At 37.8% G+C, this 18,466-nt stretch overlaps 1 protein-coding gene and 1 long non-coding RNA gene across 5 annotated transcripts; both read right to left on the bottom strand.

Annotated features, from left to right (window-relative positions):
- Positions 1 to 3,038: 3,038 nt before the first annotated feature.
- On the bottom strand, positions 3,039 to 4,593 carry LOC126600790 (uncharacterized). 2 transcript variants are annotated; one of them, XR_007615592.1, is made up of 3 exons: positions 4,310 to 4,593; positions 3,832 to 4,147; positions 3,039 to 3,421 (listed from the first exon to the last, which is right to left on the bottom strand). It is a non-coding gene; the product is annotated as an uncharacterized LOC126600790 (long non-coding RNA). The 2 variants fall into 2 exon arrangements; XR_007615591.1 differs by having other exon boundaries at positions 3,039 to 4,147.
- Positions 4,594 to 6,556: 1,963 nt separating this feature from the next.
- On the bottom strand, positions 6,557 to 17,793 carry LOC126600665 (uncharacterized). Of its 3 annotated transcripts, none has more exons than XM_050267283.1 (8): positions 17,226 to 17,793; positions 16,734 to 17,056; positions 10,019 to 10,171; positions 9,216 to 9,308; positions 8,766 to 8,824; positions 7,944 to 8,037; positions 7,473 to 7,596; positions 6,557 to 6,903 (listed from the first exon to the last, which is right to left on the bottom strand). In XM_050267283.1, the coding sequence occupies exons 1-8, from the start codon at positions 17,698 to 17,700 to the stop codon at positions 6,833 to 6,835; spliced, it is 1,392 nt and encodes a 463-aa protein (XP_050123240.1). In that variant the 5' UTR covers positions 17,701 to 17,793; the 3' UTR covers positions 6,557 to 6,832. The 3 variants fall into 3 exon arrangements, with proteins under 3 accessions (XP_050123240.1, XP_050123247.1, XP_050123234.1); XM_050267290.1 differs by having other exon boundaries at positions 7,477 to 7,596; XM_050267277.1 differs by lacking the exon at positions 6,557 to 6,903 and having other exon boundaries at positions 7,247 to 7,596.
- Between the last annotated feature and the right edge of the window lie 673 nt (positions 17,794 to 18,466).

The following is an 18,466-nucleotide window of genomic DNA, read 5'->3' as shown; positions in this document are numbered from 1 at the left end:
AATGAAATACAATTGTATCTCTATTGAGAAAGTATAATACCATTGTGAGTTGTCTATGTTTTTACAGTCTCGCTTTATGTGAATTTTTATCATCTTCTAGTCTCCCTATATGCGATAGGTGGGTTTGGTCGTTTGTGTGGTTGATATAGTACTTTTAGTTGAAAATTAAAGTACTAAAACGGACGAACAAACAAAAACTATTAAATATTTTTAACTGAAAACAAACAAACAAAAATACTGAAATGATTACAAACTGAGCGCTACATTTTAATTAACTTAATTCTTAAACTAATAGTTGGCATGGACCTAAAAAAACCCTAATGCATAAAATATATTTAAAAAATATATAAAATAAAATTAAAAAAACCTAACACAAAATCAAATATCTAATTAATTTCCTAAATAAACTAATAGATTCCAACACTTTCCAAATCCAAGTACTGCAGGTACGTTCTTTGAGTTTGTTGGATCCAACGTTGAACTGTGGTTTTGAATCACGAGGTGATTTGGAGCCCCGATGTCCTTTACAGTGTCTATATAAAAAAGCAAGGCGTTTTTCATATTCCACGATTAATTGTTTTGAGAGCTTTTACATGATCTCCCATTATTTTCACATTTCACATTATTGCAGCATTTGTGATTATTATTTTGTATTTTCAGATTTTTGTGGTCATATTTTTCATTTATGATTATTAATTATGCTTTGTCTATTTATCGAGACCCATGTATGCATCGCTATCCTCTTATTTTGTACACTTCAATCTATTTAATTAATATTGTACTTTTTTTCTCAGAAAAAATCACGGGAACTATTTTTTTCTTTAATTGTTCAAGTTCGACAAAAAAAAGAAAGGTGTATAGAAATAAAATGATGTGCGAGATCATTTTCTTGAAGAATATGTAGTTTATCATTAAGTGACTTGTTTTATTTGTAGCCGTCTTGACAATATATATATTTTTTCATCATGTAGTCTCTTCTATCCTTTTTAGTTAATTAAATATGAATAACTGTTAATGAGGACGGATAGTGCTATGATGAAATCACACATATTGTGACCCTCCTCAGCCGAATTACTAAGCAGATGAAAGTTATAACAGTATAAGATTAGTTTATTTAAATCTGACTCATTCGTATTATGTTGCATTAAATTCAATCATTTTTATAATCTAATGACTTAAAACATGACACGTCAAACTTAATAGTTAACTCTGATTTAATGACATTAAGTCTATAAATTTAAAAATAATCAAAACAGAAAATCAAAAACTTATCAGCCGTAAAGGTCAGCTGGCATCAAGGCGTTTATAAGTTTTGGACCTTTTGTTTATTGTTTCGTTTTTATTCAGACTTGAGGATGTTAACTTGGAGTTAATATTAAATTTGATGTGTCATGTCTTGAGTTGTAAGATATCCTAAAATCAAAAGTTTTTTTTTTGCTACATACGTATTGTATGCAAAAGTTTAAGTTTAACTTCTAGTATACTTAAAATTTGTTAGGCATAAACTCAATAACCTTCGCGATTGCAAACTGCAAAAATTACAATGAATCAACAAATATCACATGTATTTAGATGAAAACACAAGAAGAAGATGGAAAACTTACAAAAAAAAAAAATTAAAGTAGAAGTAAAGGCAATCTTAATAAAAATTGATTGAAACTAATATAAAGTCGATTGAATCATGAACAAAATAACATCACAATTTCCATGGTAATTTTTATATTTTTAATTGTGCTAAATACTCATTGTGCTAGTTTCATTAAAAATAATTATTCTTGCACTTCTTTTTGTCTATTATATTAGACAATACACAAAAATATATATATATATTGCCACAAACCCTCCTTGGGCTACAGCCCACCGTAGCCTTTGGTATGGCTACGCAAGTGATTATTATAAAGGTTGAGATGTAACGAAATGCATGTTATAAATGCACGAAAGCTAAATGTAGGGACTATATATAACAAGTAAAAAGTATTTAAGCTTCCAATGTGAGATTTATTCTCAATAGTTCCTTAGTATTGTAGAACGAAAATTAGGAATTACAGAATCTCCCCCTCTCCATAATTCTAATTTAGGATGTAACAAATTCAAAAAAAATAAAAAATAAAAAATAAGTAAATTTAAACATTTATGTGTTTTAGAATTTTGATTAAAATGCTTCCTATTAATGTGGCACCAAATAGATTTTACTAAACCTTTTTTGGATATGAAATTACACCAAATGCCAATAATTTTAATACACCCATATTTGTCCAGCTACAACTAATTTCCTATAATATCTAGGAAATTAATTTTGTGAAATTCATATTTAATCTTGTCCTACCGTAAACGGCATGTCAAGAAAAAAAATTAATACTTAAGTTTCAATTAAGGGCGACTTTATTTTTGTTTTGATACAGTAATAAAAATAATCCCTTCAACACAATTAAATGTCATGAATCAAAACTCAAATTTATCATAAACGTATCAATTTTGTAGTATGTTTAAAACTCAAATGTACCATAAACATACTAGAAATGTATGCTACTAAAATCCAAATGTACTCATGTTATACAAAACTAAACGTACCATATAACCAAATAACTATACAGGCAAAAGTACCTCAAAGCATGTCCATAAAATTACAAAACTATAAAAATAAGTGAAAAAATAAAAGTATAATTGTGTGAATTTATTAATTGAAAACTTATTCATAGTATATTTTTTGACAAAACTTAATGGAATTCCTTATATATAGGGAGGATGAGATCCACAAAATTCATAGCATTAAAAGAAAAAAAATTAATTAATAACCCAAATCTAATGAGAAAAAAATAAAATACTAACATGTAATATGATTAGTGATAAATAACTACTGACCTGAAAACAAGTCAAGGTACTTAACACAAAAAATATATAAAATCAAAAGTAGAAAAGCTACAAATGCGAGAAAATGGAGCAGTTAACTCTAATTATCTAAAGTACATATTAATAGACCCTTCATTGTCAACCAAATCCCATAAAATTACCATTATAACCCTTCAATTAAAACTGAACATAAATAAGAAATATAAGCAATAATGTAATTTTACACAACTAAAATTTTGTTGTTTTTTAAAACCTCACGTACATGTGATTTTAACAAACCTCTAATTAAAAATTAAAAATAAAGTTCCCTCCCTTCTCTCCTCAATCCCACATTCTCTCTTACTCTCTTCCTTTCTCCTCCCATTTTAAAAACAGAAATAAAAAACTTTCACACATATTTTCTGCATGCCCATATGCTAGTTCCAAATGAAAAACTGATATGTTATTACATAATTGAAAGGTTACAATCATTTGGTAAATCATTGATTCGATAATTAAAAGGGTATTACACATTATGAACTTTTACAAATCTCACTTAATTAACCCTCTTAATTCTTTGTCAGTACCCTCACTAAGTGGGACTGGACTGGACTAGCTGTTAGTCAAATACTGTGTTTGTTCCATACTGGGACTAACATTAATGAGACTAAAGGGGACTAGCATGGACAAAACCCTTCACTAAGAGGTCTTAGCGAGACCCCCCAATAACCATAGGACTAGCTAAGACTATCATCTCTCGTCATCGTCATGCTCAACAACCACTCCCGATAGACTCCTCGTCATCTCCGGTCACCTAGATCATAATAAAATATTAATAATTTATATATTAAATAATATAATATTAGAATTTGTTATTATCCAGCTTCTTAGTCCAACACTGCACCAAACGCTTCATTAAGTTAGTCCAGCTTAGTCTAGTCTAAGCCAGTCCAGCTTAGTCCTTGAAGCTTGTCCAGTCCGAGATAATCTGGCGCAACAAACGCCCCCTTAATCTTGATCAGCTACTTCCCCTTCCTCTCCCTCCACATTCCCAAATCTCACTTCTTGTTGTGCATCCAAACCCTAGCTAAGCTCCTGCTTCTTAATTCCAAACCTCCACCCAAATCACTCCACTTTTTTCTCAGCCAGCTTCTGAATCCTCCACCCTCATCCTCTCTTTCTGCTCCACAGTAAACTTCCTCCGATACCGCTTCTTCGACGGCGGAAACGGTAGCAGCCCCACCACTCCTCCTTCAAACACATGCAGATCCTCGCTTGAACTCGAGGTCCCTCCTCCCCTGAGCAAACCATTCACTGCCTGCATCAGTTTATATAAGTTATCTATATTAGGGATCATGTTACAAATCACATAACCAAAAATCTGACATATTTTGATTCCTCCAAATAATTCTTATACTAGTTAATACCCTAATACTCCCAAAAGCAAAATGGAAACAACAGCATCTGAATTAGAACTTACATGATCAAACTTCGGAATCACGGTCTCCTTGATGCACGCAGAATGAATAGTTGCAATATTATTCTCGACGAGTACAAACACAAGGGATCTTTTTCTGGTAAATCATGGATTCGATTCGACGTAAAGCGTCGTGATCTGAAAGGGAAATTAGGGTTTGCATTTGACTCTCTTCTTTTCGAGGAACAGAAGGGTTCTTGGAATACCCACCATCTGTTCTAAACATTTGAGAACAAGGATGATCAAAAGATAAAAAGAAACCCTACTGCTCTATACGAGGTACGGCGCACTCTGAGCCTTGACGGCAGCAATACCAGTGTTATTTATAGTGCTTGTGTCTAGGTTAGACTGAAATTACCCAGCCGTGCACAGAGCCAACAAATCTTTGCCACATGGCACCCTCTGGTTTGTCATCTCCACGTCTCTAAGGCAAAATGATTGGCTGTGAGGTCGTCCTTATCCTAGCTGACTTGGAAATGATAGACATTTAGACGACAGTGTGCTGTAAATGGGGATATATACGGGGAAGTTGAGAATTTTGTAAACCTAAAGTAGAGAGTGAAAAATGTTTATTCTCACATAAAATGGTACAACGATCACGATTTGGCATAAAAATATGGTTTCTTTTACATTTTCTTTAGTAATATAGTTGATCACAACGGTACGATAACGAAATACAATACGTGTATCTTTATTGAGAAAGTATAGTACTGTTGTGACTTTGTGAGTTGACTGTGTTTTTACACCTCGCTTCATATGAATTTTTATAATCTTCTAGTCTCTTATATGGTTCAAGTGAGTTTGGTCGTTGTGTGGTTGATGTAGTATTTCAATTGAAAATTAGAGTATCAGAACGGACGATCAAACAAATTATTATACCGAATATTTTTAAATGGAAATCAAACAAATAAGAATATCAAAACGATTACAAACTGAGAAGTGCATATGAGTAACTTAATTCTCAAACTAAATTGCAAATTATAGTTGACATAAACTTGAAAAATCCTAATGCATAAAATATAAAAAAGAAACCCTAGTACAAAATCAATTCGAATCTCTAATTTACTTCCTAAATAAACTAATAAATTCCAACACTTTCCATGCCAAAGTAAGGAAAGGGATCCTCTCTTCCACATAATCCTCCTTATCAAACAATTCGGATCCTTGAAATTTGATGCAACAGCTAAAGTTATTTTAACTTTTGGAGTAGGACCCTGTTTGTAGCCGTTGAATTAAATTTCAAGAATCCGAATTATTTGATGAGGAGGATTAAGTGGAATGGATCTAGAGATGATCCCTTTCCCCAAAGTAATGCAGCCATGCAGGTACGTTATTTGAGTTTGTTGGATCCAATGTTGAAAGCAGATACGTACGTGGTTTTGGATCGCGAGGCGATTTGAAGCCCCGATGTCCTTTACAGTGTCTAATAAAAAGCATGGCAATTTTAATATACCACAATTAATTGTTTTGAGAGCTTTTTTCTCTCACATGATCTCCCACTATCTTCACATTTCAGATTCCTGGCCATATTTTTCATCTGATTGTAATACTTTGCCTCGTTAATAAATGAAATATGTTGTTTTCTTTAAAAAATGATAAGCTCACTATTTTCTCTTTTAGTTTATTCAATCTAAATGCTACGGAAATAAAAAGGTGTCAGAAAGAAAATGATGTGCGAAAATCATTTTCAGAAGAATATGTAGATTATACATTAAGTGACTTGTTATATTTGCAGCTGTCTTGAGAATATGTAGTTTTTTTCAGTATGCAGTCCCTCGGTATCTTTTTTAGTAAATTAAATATGAATAATTGTTGCCACTTAATACTAGGTCTAGTGGTATTCATTTTCACTTGTAAGTGAAATGTCTTAAGTTTGGTTCTTGCCAAATGCGAATTTAAACCACATTATTGCTAACTATTGTGAGGCTAAGTCCACCCCTCACTAAAACCCCTCCCCCTTAGTGTAGATAATATAATTTGTTAAAAAACTGAATAATTGTAAATGAGGAGGGATAGTGCCATAATGAAATCATTCTTGTGACCTCCTCACCCGGATTACTGGAGTAGATGAAGGTTATAATGGTATAAGATTAGTTTATGTAAATTTTACTCATTTATATTATGTTGCATTGAATACAACGTAATATTGTAGAATTTTCCGAAATCATGATACCACTTATTGAATTATTTGGACAAGAACAAAATAAGAACAATTGGTTTTGTCGGCAGAGCTTTACATGTCACTATATATACAGCTAAGACATGTCATTATTCGTTTCGAGGTAGAATTATGCCATAATCAAAGATTAGGGTTGAATGGAGATGCAAGAAATCGACCTACATGTCTTGCGAATCTCGAGTCCCTACATTTAGCTTTTATGAATTTACACACATTTCGCTAAAATTCAATTATTTTGATAATCTAAATACTTAAAACATGACTCGTCAAACTTAATAGTTAATTCCGATTTAACACCATTAAGTCTATATCAATTAAAAATAATTAAAAACAGAAGAAAAAGCTTATCAGCCATAAAACCAACTAAGCTTATTCACCATCTGCATAAAAATCTTGCATCTCTGCAGTCTGAAATTATCTGCAATTCAGTGAGCGAAAACTCTACCGTAAATTAACTTGAACGAGCCCTACCTTAACAAAGTATGTAAACTATTAACAAGTAGAAGGTGGGGTTGTCGCCGGTCGGGGAGGAGTGGCTGTTAACTTGTTAACTAACTATTAAAAGGTTGAGATGCGCAATGCATGTAAATGCACGAAAGCTAAATGCAGAGACCATAACAAGTAGACGGTATTTTAAGCTTTCATATTATTGATAAGGAGGGAAGACGGAATGAACAAAGTACGTCACGTACACGAACAAATATTCATACTCACTCAGCTACAAAGTCGCATTTTACAAATAAAAGCAATGGGCCATAAGCTAAATACGAAGCCGACATTTATGGAATATACTCCTCAGTAACTGTAATGCCAAATAATATCTTTGGATATATACAATTACAATGACAAGTTGTTGATTTTGTCCCGCTAGTAATAAGACTGTATATGGTAACCTACTTTATATTCTCTTTTGTATAGCAATGAGTAGCACCAAAAGGATGGGGGAAACAAGAAAAATGATATATGGTAGAGTTTGATTCAGTGTACCTACTTCTACTTCATCCTCTTTTAGCACGTAGTCCGATTTGTTTTCTATGAAAGCTTCAAAATAATTCTGGAAGCCAGTGTTCTTCAAAGGTGAGTTCTTCGTAAGCCTCAACATTTCCATGGCCTGGAAGATGAACAAGTTCCATATAGCTTATGATGGAAATGAAAGCAACAATCCAGCAATATGCACACGAAATGGTCACTTTGAAATGTGAAAAAACTATTTGTAAGAATCCCCATCAGATATAGGCTACTATTTCAAACTGGCATTCGAATCTTAGGACATGGAATAACCCTAACATGTTATGACAGAAAACGCATGCCTACAATATAGGTATCATATCAGGTGTCAAAGTCATAGTTGCTCAACTTTTTTTTTAAGGATTGAATGCTTAGTTTGAAGAATAGAGCTCTTTGGAGCTGTCTTGTAATTACAGGTGCTAGATGAATGACAGATCCAATTATAGTTACCTGAAAGCTGAACACAAATTGCCTCGCCTTCTTACTTACTCTAGGAGTTGGGTGGGACTGAAGCTTCTCGTACATAACTTGAGCTTCCTTTGACCTATCAACCACAACTACTGTTTAAAACCCTTGGGTATTGTGGTACGAAAAGCTAACAATAGTCAGAAACTCCCCATCTTTACTTAGGATGTGCCAAGTTCATACCCAAATGAATAATTATAACCAAATCATGGTCTATGTTATACAGGAAGGCCTTGTTTACCAATAATATGACACAGAATAAGGTAGTAATGAACGGTCAAGAAGTCATGTACCCACTCCAAATAGCTGCATTGTTTACCTCTATCTGGTAAATGATACTCTCCTTTTATTAATTTCTCTTTTCTTCTTATGCTTTTGATTCATTTCTAAACAACTACTTAATTCTCACGACTGTTAATTTGAGAACCTTGGCGGCAGTAATATTCATGGTTACTAGAGCAAAGAAATTTACAAATTTCCAAATCAAGCAAGTAAATTCCTGACAAACACCAAATTGTTAGCGTTTGAAGAATTATTACTCCCAAACAAGTTGAATAAACATAGAAATGATACATCATCATACTTCATAGAGCATTTAAACATCCAAAAATGGAAACAAGGACGAAGACACAAGAATAATTCCATACTGAGATGCAAGCTTATGATTTTGATACCAAAAATGTCTTGAAACTTTATAAAAGCTGACCGAAAATACAAAATTTTCAACTTTTATAGAAAGAACTTAATGCGTAGTAAACTCTCCCATGAGATGATTAGACAGAGCAACTTCTCAAAATAGAAATATACCTGCTGAGGGAGTCTAGACAAATGGACCATTGTAAAGCAGCCAACCCATGAAGCTCACTCTGTGAAAACAATTTTTGCATGAAAAATGCACTGATATAAGGAACAATCAGTTATTCATTGTCCAGAAACAACGAAAGGAAAGAGAAAATTGGAGAAAGGGGTGGGATGGGTATAAAAATGTGTACGCATACTGCCAAAGTTTTATGGAAGTGATGAAAACTGATTTATTATCCTTGATTATTAACTGCATCAATGGCTAAAAGTTAGCGATTTTGGATAGAAGATTTAGGATCATTGTTGGTTGTTATGAAGGAACGTGGTTTTTTTAACGCAAGTAGCGTATCATTTATGCATGGTACAAAATACTCATTGTCCAAATATGTTTGCAGCAAAATTATTAATTTATTTTTTATATATGCAATCAGCTCAGATAATTTACAGCAGCATTACCTTAAATGGTAACTTATCCATAACCTTCTGATAATAGATTAATGCTTCCTTAAGCTCTCCAACATTCATCAATGAGTCGCCATCCTTTAACGCCTGCATGTAAAATTATTAATTTGAGGAAATGACAATGTAGTATTGGATTCATTAATATGAGATGAATTAAAGATTGTGAAGAGCAAGATGTCAATATTTGGCATAAATGAACAGTTTTGGACCAACTTGGGACCTTGGGTGGTCAATAATGGGATGTATGCAGCTGCACTAGCCCAAGAGTCTGTTTTGTTTCTAATGGAAAACCTATAAGTCATAAATTCTTAATGTATTCTACTACTAAGGTGTCCATAAATCACGGAATCCTAAGATCATTAGAAGAATGTATGTACAGGCTTGGAATCAACTAATCATTTATTATTTCACAGAAATTTAATGATAGATATATCCCTTAATTTCCTACATCGGTCAGTACCAATTGAAATCTGGAGGTATTTGAACCTGAAACCCAGTATCTATGCTCCTTTTATAGAGACTAGAGAGCCATCACTTTATTTTTTATTCTTTACAAATAGTTTTACTGGACTCATGAACAATTCCAACATCTAGTTTAGTTCAGCTCTAGACCAGTGGCATTACATACAACACCAAACCTATCATCACTAGAATGGGACTTTTAACTTAATTCTAAACCCACTTCTAACACCCAGAGGGTATGTTTGGATGAGGGTTTTACAAGACCATTGATGTCAAGCTATGAAGAAATGGAAATATATACATGTAGAAAAGGAAATATATCAATAGAAGCAAACCTTCTCGCATTCAGCTCTTAGCTTTGGATCAATGTTCAACCCCATTGTACTCTTGTAAGCAGCTACTAATTGTCTTGTGCGTGCTTCTTTAGCTGCTTTTTCTTCAGCTGTTTCCAGCACTTGCCCTGGGCGTATAACTCTTCCACCTCCAAACTGAACAGAGAAGAAAACCCTATTAGAGAAAGTATATTCTCAAGCTGATCCCCCAAATACTGAAATACAGTAACAGCAGCTGTATCACTACTACAGTAAAAGCATCTCCAATGGGATATGCAAAATGCCTTGAAATGGACACTTCACATCATTTCTTTGCTGCAAAATTCTCCAATGGAGGAATGTAAATTATCCATCTTCGACAGAAGATGTAAATACAACAACAACAACAAAGCCTTTTCCCACTAAGTGGGGTCGGCTATATGAATCCTAGAACGCCATTGCGCTCGGTTTTGTGTCATGTCCTCCGTTAGATCCAAGTACTCTAAGTCTTTTCTTAGAGTCTCTTCCAAAGTTGTCCTAGGTCTTCCTCTACCCCTTCGGCCCTGAACCTCTGTCCCGTAGTCACATCTTCGAACCGGAGCGTCAGTCGGCCTTCTTTGCACATGTTCAAAATCACCGGAGCCGATTTTCTCTCATATTTCCTACAATTTCGGCTACTCCTACTTTACCTCGGATATCCTCATTCCCAATCTTATCCTTTCTCGTGTGCCCACACATCCCACGAAGCATCCTCATCTCCGCTACACCCATTTTGTGTACGTGTTGATGCTTCACCACCCAACATTCTGTGCCATACAACATCGCTAGCCTTATTGCCGTCCTATAAAATTTTCCCTTGAGCTTCAGTGGCCTACGACGGTCACACAACACGCCGGATGCACTCTTTCCATCCAGCTCGTATTCTATGGTTGAGATCTCCATCTAATTCTCCGTTCTCTTGCAAGATAGATCCTAGGTAGCGAAAACGATCGCTTTTTGTGATCTTCGCTAGATTGCTCCGGTCATTAGTGTGGATAAGTATATAAATGGATAGAGATAGGAAAGCAAACACAAGATGTACGTGGTTCACCCAGATTGGCTACGTCAACGGAATAGAAGAGTTCTCATTAATTGTGAAGGGTTTACACAAGTACATAGGTTCAAGCTCTCATTTAGTGAGTACAAGTGAATGATTTAGTACAAATGACATTAGGAAATATTGTGGGAGAATGATCTCGTAATCACGAAACTTCTAAGTATCGGAGTGTGGTGTCGTCTTGACTTGCCTTATCTGTCTCATAGGTAGATGTGGCATCTTCTCTGGAAGTACTCTTCCTCCATCCAGGGGTGGTATCTTTAACTGGTGGAGATGCACAAGGTAATGTATCAATTTCACTTGAAGCTTACTTGTAGTTTCAGGCTTGGTCAAGCGCGATACAAACCATGTAGTAGGAGTCCCCCAAGTCGCCGAGCTAGGGGGTCTGCTGAAAGAGGTGACAGACAAGGTAAGCAATCAGAGCTCCGACTGATTATTCACCTTCTCCCCATCTTGCAGCAGCATGAAGGATAAAGAGAAGAAAAATGAGAAGAGATGATATGAGATACTTTTGCTTTTGAAGAAGTAACTTTCCACAGGCTTATTCTTGAACTGAGCTGGAGGGTTTTCTGGTTTCCTCCAAAGTATAAGGTCGACTGAAGAATTTGAGGGTCAAAACAAGTCCATCAAATCTAGAGTACGTTCCACCCTGCTGATATGGGATACTTTTGCTTTTGACAGAGTAATGAATGTATCGGCACGTGTGCTGTTACGCTTGTCTCCACATGCTTCCTTGTATCCTTCGCACTTGCCCTATCTGTTCCTCAAGCAGATGCGGAATCTTCCCTGGAAACATAAGATGTTGAAGATGAGTACTCGAGAGCAATGCCAGGTAAGTAATCAGGTAAGGGGTTCCAGGCAGTCAGTTCCTGGCTGGAAGCTTGATTCCAAGTGCTGACTGATTGCTCTCTTTCTCCTTGTCTTGCAGGTAAAAACAAGGCCAAAAGAAAAGACAGGGAAAAAGCATGATATGGGATACTCTTGCTTTTAACCCTGATGATATGAGATATTCTTGCTCTAGTATAGCTTGTTTGCAGAGGTATTATCGGGGGGAAAGAAAGCTGAATATTTCGAAAGGCTTCGTTGGGAGTGCCCTCTCAGATATGATGAAGGGTTGAGCATTTTTGCAGGTCTGCCTGTCCGTTGGGGATGGAGGTCGACATATATAGGAGTCTCCCTAACAACAAGTAGTAATGCTATTCCTTTACCCTGCTTGGTCATAGCACGGTAGTGGGAGCTGCCAGTTTCACATGTTTTAACTCTGTCAGAGCACTTTGAAAAAGTGGTCTGTGGTATCTGGCTCTCGAGATTCGGAGAACGATGCCTCTTCGATTTTTGAGAAAGCAATCATGCTGGGGGTATGACTCTCGAGATTCGGAGAGCAGTGTCTCTTCGATTTTTGAGGAAGTAATCATGTTGGGAGTCTGGCTCTCGAGATTCGGAGGGCGGTGCCTCTTCGATTTTGGAGCAAGCAATCTTGTTGGGAGTGTTGTCTCGAATGTGAGTAAAGGTTGGGCATGTTTGCTAGTCTACCTTGCCACGAAGCACAAAGGTTGACACACAGGGACTTTCCAATTATCCAGCAATGGTACTGTTCCTTTACCCTCTCTTCGATTTTGAGAAAGTAGTCATGTTGGGAGTCTGGCTCTCGAGATTCGGAGGACGGTGCCTCTTCGATTTTGGAGCAAGCAATCTTATTGGGAGTGTTTTCTCGAATGTGAGTAAAGGTTGGGCATGTTTGCTAGTCTACCTTGCCACGAAGCACAGAGGTTGACACACAGGGACTTTCCAATTATCCAGCAGTGGTACTGTTCCTTTACAGTTGTGGGTAATAATATGGTAGCTAGACCTTCAAAATTTATGTGTCTAAACTTTTGTTAGTGCTGTTTCTTTGCTATTCTTTTACCTTTCTTGGTCAGAGCGATGTAGTGGGAGCTGCAAGCTTCACGTGCTCAACTTTGGCAGAGAACTTTGGCAAAGTTATTTGTGGTACCCATGAGCTATTGTTGCGTGTGGGAAGTGGGTGATTGAACAGTAAGATTCATGTGCTTTCTACTTCACCAGAAGTCTTCGACAGAATGCCCATAATTTCTGCAAAGCTGAGTGTGCGTGTGACAGGTGCTGACAAGGCTAGAAAAGTAGGTGCCTCTTCGATTTCTGAGATCGGCCCTCGTGGTCTCTGAGCAGCCCAGCTTTTGAGAAAGCGAGCGCCTCTTCGATTGATTCGGAGAACGATGCCTCATCGATTTTTGAGAAAGCAATCATGCTGGGGGTCTGGCTCTCGAGATTCGGGGAGCAGTGTCTCTTCGATTTTTGAGAAAGTAATCATGTTGGGAGTCTGGCTCTCGAGATTCGGAGGGCGGTGCCTCTTCGATTTTGGAGCAAGCAATCTTGTTGGGAGTGTTTTCTCGAATGTGAGTAAAGGTTGGGCATGTTTGCTAGTCTACCTTGCCACGAAGCACAGAGGTTGACACACAGGGACTTTCCAATTATCCAGCAATGGTACTGTTCCTTTACCCTCTCTTCGATTTTTAAGAAAGTAGTCATGTTGGGAGTCTGGCTCTCGAGATTCGGAGGACGGTGCCTCTTCGATTTTGGAGCAAGCAATCTTATTGGGAGTGTTTTCTCGAATGTGAGTAAAGGTTGGGCATGTTTGCTAGTCTACCTTGCCACGAAGCACAGAGGTTGACACACAGGGACTTTCCAATTATCCAGCAGTGGTACTGTTCCTTTACCCTTGTGGGTAATAATATGGTAGCTAGACCTTCAAAGTTTATGGGTCTAAACTTTGTTAGTGCTGTTTCTTTGCTATTCTTTTACCCTTCTTGGTCAGAGCGATGTAGTGGGAGCTGCAAGCTTCACGTGCTCAACTTTGGCAGAGAACTTTGGCAAAGTTATTTGTGGTACCCATGAGCTATTGTTGCGTGTGGGAAGTGGGTGATTGAACAGTAAGATTCATGTGTTTTCTACTTCCCCAGAAGTCTTTGACAGAATGCCCATAATTTCCGCAAAACTGAGTGTGCGTGTGACAGGTGCTGACAAGGCTGGAAAAGGCTGGAAAAGTAGGTGCCTCTTCGATTTCTGAGATCGGCCCTCGTGGTCTCTGGGGAGCCCAGCTTTTGAGAAAGCGAGCGCCTCTTCGATTTTTGAGATCGGCCTTCGTGGTCTTTGAGCAGCCCAACTTTTGAGAAAGCAAACGCCTCTTCGATTTCTGAGATCAACCCTCGTGATCTCTAAGCAGCCCAGCTTTTGAGAAAGCAAACGCCTCTTCGATTTCTGAGCAGGCGCCTCTTCGATTTCTGAAGCTTCGTCGAGTGCAGATTTTTATAGGGGCTGGCATTAAGTTCCAAAGCACACTTGAATCTCCACCAGTAGAAGCTTCATTCTTGCACTTCTAAGATCTTGATTTGTCCGACCTCTTCTCTCTTCAACACCTTTGAAAATGTCTGGCCCCTCCGACCGTCGTTTTGACTTGAACCTTGTTGAAGAGGCAGCCCCGCCTTCTCCAGACAACATATGGCGCCCATCCTTCGTCTTCCCTACTGGTCCTCTTACCGTTGGGGATTCCGTGATGAAGAATGATATGACCGCTGCGGTGGTGGCCAGGAACCTTCTCACTCCCAAAGATAACAGACTACTTTCCAAACGGTCTGATGAGTTAGCTGTTAAGGATTCGCTGGCTCTCAGTGTTCAGTGTGCAGGTTTTGTGTCTAATATGGCCCAACGCCTATTTGCTCGAACCCGCCAAGTTGAATCATTGGCGGCTGAAGTGATGAGTCTCAAACAGGATATTAGAGGGCTCAAGCATGAGAATAAACAATTGCACCGGCTCGCACATGACTATGCTACAAACATGAAGAGGAAGCTTGACCAGATGAAGGAAACTGATGGTCAGGTTTTACTTGATCATCAGAGATTTGTGGGTTTGTTCCAAAGGCATTTATTGCCTTCGTCTTCTGGGGCTGTACCGCGTAATGAAGCTCCAAATGATCAACCTCTGATGCCTCCTCCTTCTAGGGTTCTGTCCAGTACTGAGGCTCCAAATGATCCCCCTCCGGTGCCTTCTCTTTCTGGGGCTCTACCGACTGCTGAGACTTCTCCTAAGCAACCTTTGTGAAGGCTCCCTCTTGTGTGCTTATTTTGACTCATGTATATGTACATATTTGTAGCTTATCGGGGATATCAATAAATAAGCTTTCTTTCATTTCAACGTATTGTGTTAAATACACCAAAGCCTTCTTCGCTAAGTTCTTTGAATTTTCTTTTGTTAAAGCTTGTATGTTGAAGCTTTCTGAGTGGAGCATGTAGGTTGGGGTAGTGTTCCCTTAATTTCCCGAGTGAGGAAAACTTCTCGGTTGGAGACTTGGAAAATCCAAGTCACTGAGTGGGATCGGCTATATGAATCTTAGAACGCCATTGTGCTCGATCCTGTGTCATGTCCTTCGTTAGATCTAAGTACTCTAAGTCTTTTCTTAGAGTCTCTTCCAAAGTTTTCCTAGGTCTTCCTCTACCCCTTCGGCCCTGAACCTCTGTCCCATAGTCGCATCTTCTAATCGGAACGTCAATAGGCCTTCTTTGCACATGTCCAAACCACCGTAACCGATTTTCTCTCATCTTTCCTTCAATTTCGGCTACTCCTACTTTACCCCGGATATCCTCATTCCTAATCTTATCCTTTCTCGTGTGCCCACACATCCAACGAAGCATCCTCATCTCCGCTACACCCATTTTGTGTACGTGTTGATGTTTCACCGCCCAACATTCTGTGCCATACAGCATCGCCGGCCTTATTGCCGTCCTATAAAATTTTCCCTTGAGCTTCAGTGGCATACGGCGGTCACACAACACGCCGGATGCACTCTTCCACTTCATCCATCCAGCTTGCATTCTATGGTTGAGATCTCCATCTAATTCTCCGTTCTTTTGCAAGATAGATCCTAGGTAACGAAAACGGTCGCTCTTTGGTATTTCTTGATCTCCGATCCTCACCCCTAACTCGTTTTGGCCTCCATTTGCACTGAACTTGCACTCCATATATTCTGTCTTTGATCGGCTTAGGCGAAGACCTTTAGATTCCAACACTTCTCTCCAAAGGTTAAGCTTTGCCGACAGAAGATGTAAATAAAAACATAAATTTACATTCTTTTTTACATCTTTTGGTGATGGGTCCTACTAATCAAAGAGAGAAAATTACATGGGACCTCAAATTTACATCTCACCCATTGAAGTAGAACCTTCATTTACATCTGCCGGAAATACGGTTTTTGCATCTCAAATTTGCATTTTCCCATTGGAGATGCCCTAATACTTCCAATTTGAAAACTACACTATAAATGGACATCTCACCGTGCAGAAGTTTATCATAGTGAATGCATTGACGGTGATAGCATTTAAAAATGCAGAGTTTCAGGAAAGAAACCATTTGGCTTGGTTCAAATAAATAATTTCAATTCATGGTCAAATTAATACCAAAAAATCCTCCAAAATCATATAATCGAAAAACCTAACAACAAGCACCCAGCATGTGGCAGTGGAGACCAAATTAAGCCCCAAAAAACAACTATACATACAAGAAATGCCATATGCCAACAATGTATCAAGCAGACTTGTGTAACACCATTTCTGAGATCAACTGTCATATACCGTTTTGGAAATGTCGTTCGGTCTAGGAAATACTCCCCACGAAGAAACTTTTGGCTTGTACAGGTCTGGATTATCTCCTTGAGTCTGCTCTGTCTGCCGTGGCCCTGCATCGAAATTTCTAGTGTCCCCCACTATAAACTCGACATCAGGAGAGCCCCCTTCTGGAATATAGTCCGATATTGGAACTAACCCAGCGGGCAGTCCTCTGCCCTCCTTCTTATCCGCAAAGCCGAGTCCCACAAAATCAATGCTTGAAACTGACAATTTCGCCTTCTTTTCCACTACCTCTTTCCCCGAATTTCCACCAGCACTTGTCTTCAAACCTAAAAAACAATTCAAACACTAATTCTTACCCCACATTATAAACTGCATATGTCATTCTTCAGCAGAACCTTCAATGGCATTTCATATTTGGTACCGCCTTCGAAAACTCCAGCGGATTGCTCAGAAAAAAGACAGAAAAGCAAAAAACTTGAAATTTGAAAAGATTACCTGAAATTGTGCCTTTGTTCTCCCCAGCATTGATGTCACCACCACCCACAGTGCCTTTACTCTTCTTATACTCTTTAGCTTTCTCCATTGCAATCTTAACCGAAGCAGGCAGTTCTTTCGCCCCACCATCCGAACCCGAACTCCCACCATTTCCAGCAATTCCACCACTATCCTCAGCAGGGTTTTTCTCAATTTTCAAATTCTTGTTCATCTGCACCGACTTCTTGTACGCCTTGGCGTTCGCCAATGCGAGCTTGACAGGGTCGACGGGACCCGGCTCGGCTTCAGGCGTCGTTTCGGGTGAATTTGGCGAGGTGGGTTGTGAAGATTCAGCGTTGGGTGGGTTCAGGGAGAAGGAGAGTTTGAATGGTTTTGAAGGGTGGGGTTTGTTAGGGTTTATGGAGAGGAAGAGAGTGGGTTTGGTGGAAGGGATGGTGCTGAGGGAAGAGAAGAATGAAGGTTGAAGGGAAGCCATGGAGGATATTTTCTCAAGTTTCTGAGGTTGGAATGGTTAAGTGGCCATGGAGGACAAAGAGAAAGAGGTTCTGGTTTTTCAGTTATAATATCTTAACATTATGTTTAGCGAAAGAAATTTAAGATTATTAATAAATTTTAAAATGACGGAAATCAAAATAATAAAATTTTATTCTATAAAATTTGTGAATTTTTTTGTTCGATTAAAATAAAAGAACAATGGAATTGAATATGTAATTTATTGTTTTTAAACTTTTAATCGTAGAACTTAGGAAATGACACCTATTTACATGGAATTTAAACTTAGGAATTGAAGGTCTCGAATTCCAAGTTTTTTTTTTATACGCGAAGATTCTAAATTTATATGTTTATGAATCCAAACAAGGAAATTGGTGCATGTCAATTTATAAATTCTGACTTTAATTCAAATTTCAAGTTTATTTTCATCATCCAAACATAGTGTAAGGGTTTCTATAATCCACGTGACACCGATTAGAGTTGTGGGCTCAGGTCCTTTCCTCATAATCCATCTAATCTGGGATCTAAGCGTTGAAATTTGATTCAACCGCTACAGTTATTATCATTTTTAAAATGACCCCTGAGTTTGTAGCTGTTGAATCAAATTTCAACGATTCGAATCTTGAATTAGGTGGATTAGGTGGAAAGAGATCCGGACCCTCTCTGTGGGCTCAACTTATGCACCACGTTTGACAGAAGTTATGGCGAAATTAATGTGCCGATACGAGTTTTGACAAAATTAAACAACA

The sequence above is a fragment of the Malus sylvestris genome, chromosome 2, assembly GCF_916048215.2.
Source record: "Malus sylvestris chromosome 2, drMalSylv7.2, whole genome shotgun sequence".
Lineage (NCBI taxonomy): Eukaryota > Viridiplantae > Streptophyta > Magnoliopsida > Rosales > Rosaceae > Malus > Malus sylvestris.
Note: the sequence above shows the minus strand (reverse complement) of the source record. Positions and strands in the feature narration are given on the sequence as shown.

What these genes read in the sequence shown, in the direction of transcription:
- LOC126600665 (XM_050267277.1), bottom strand. Translation starts at nt 17,700, where the DNA reads ATGGCTTCCCTTCAACCTTCATTCTTCTCTTCCCTCAGCACCATCCCT. An exon ending in TAAGAGCTGAATGCGAGAAG is followed by an intron (nt 9,309 to 10,018) that starts GTTTGCTTCTAT and finishes TTTTACATGCAG; the next exon opens with GCGTTAAAGGATGGCGACTC. An exon ending in TGGATAAGTTACCATTTAAG is followed by an intron (nt 8,825 to 9,215) that starts GTAATGCTGCTG and finishes TTGTTTTCACAG; the next exon opens with AGTGAGCTTCATGGGTTGGC.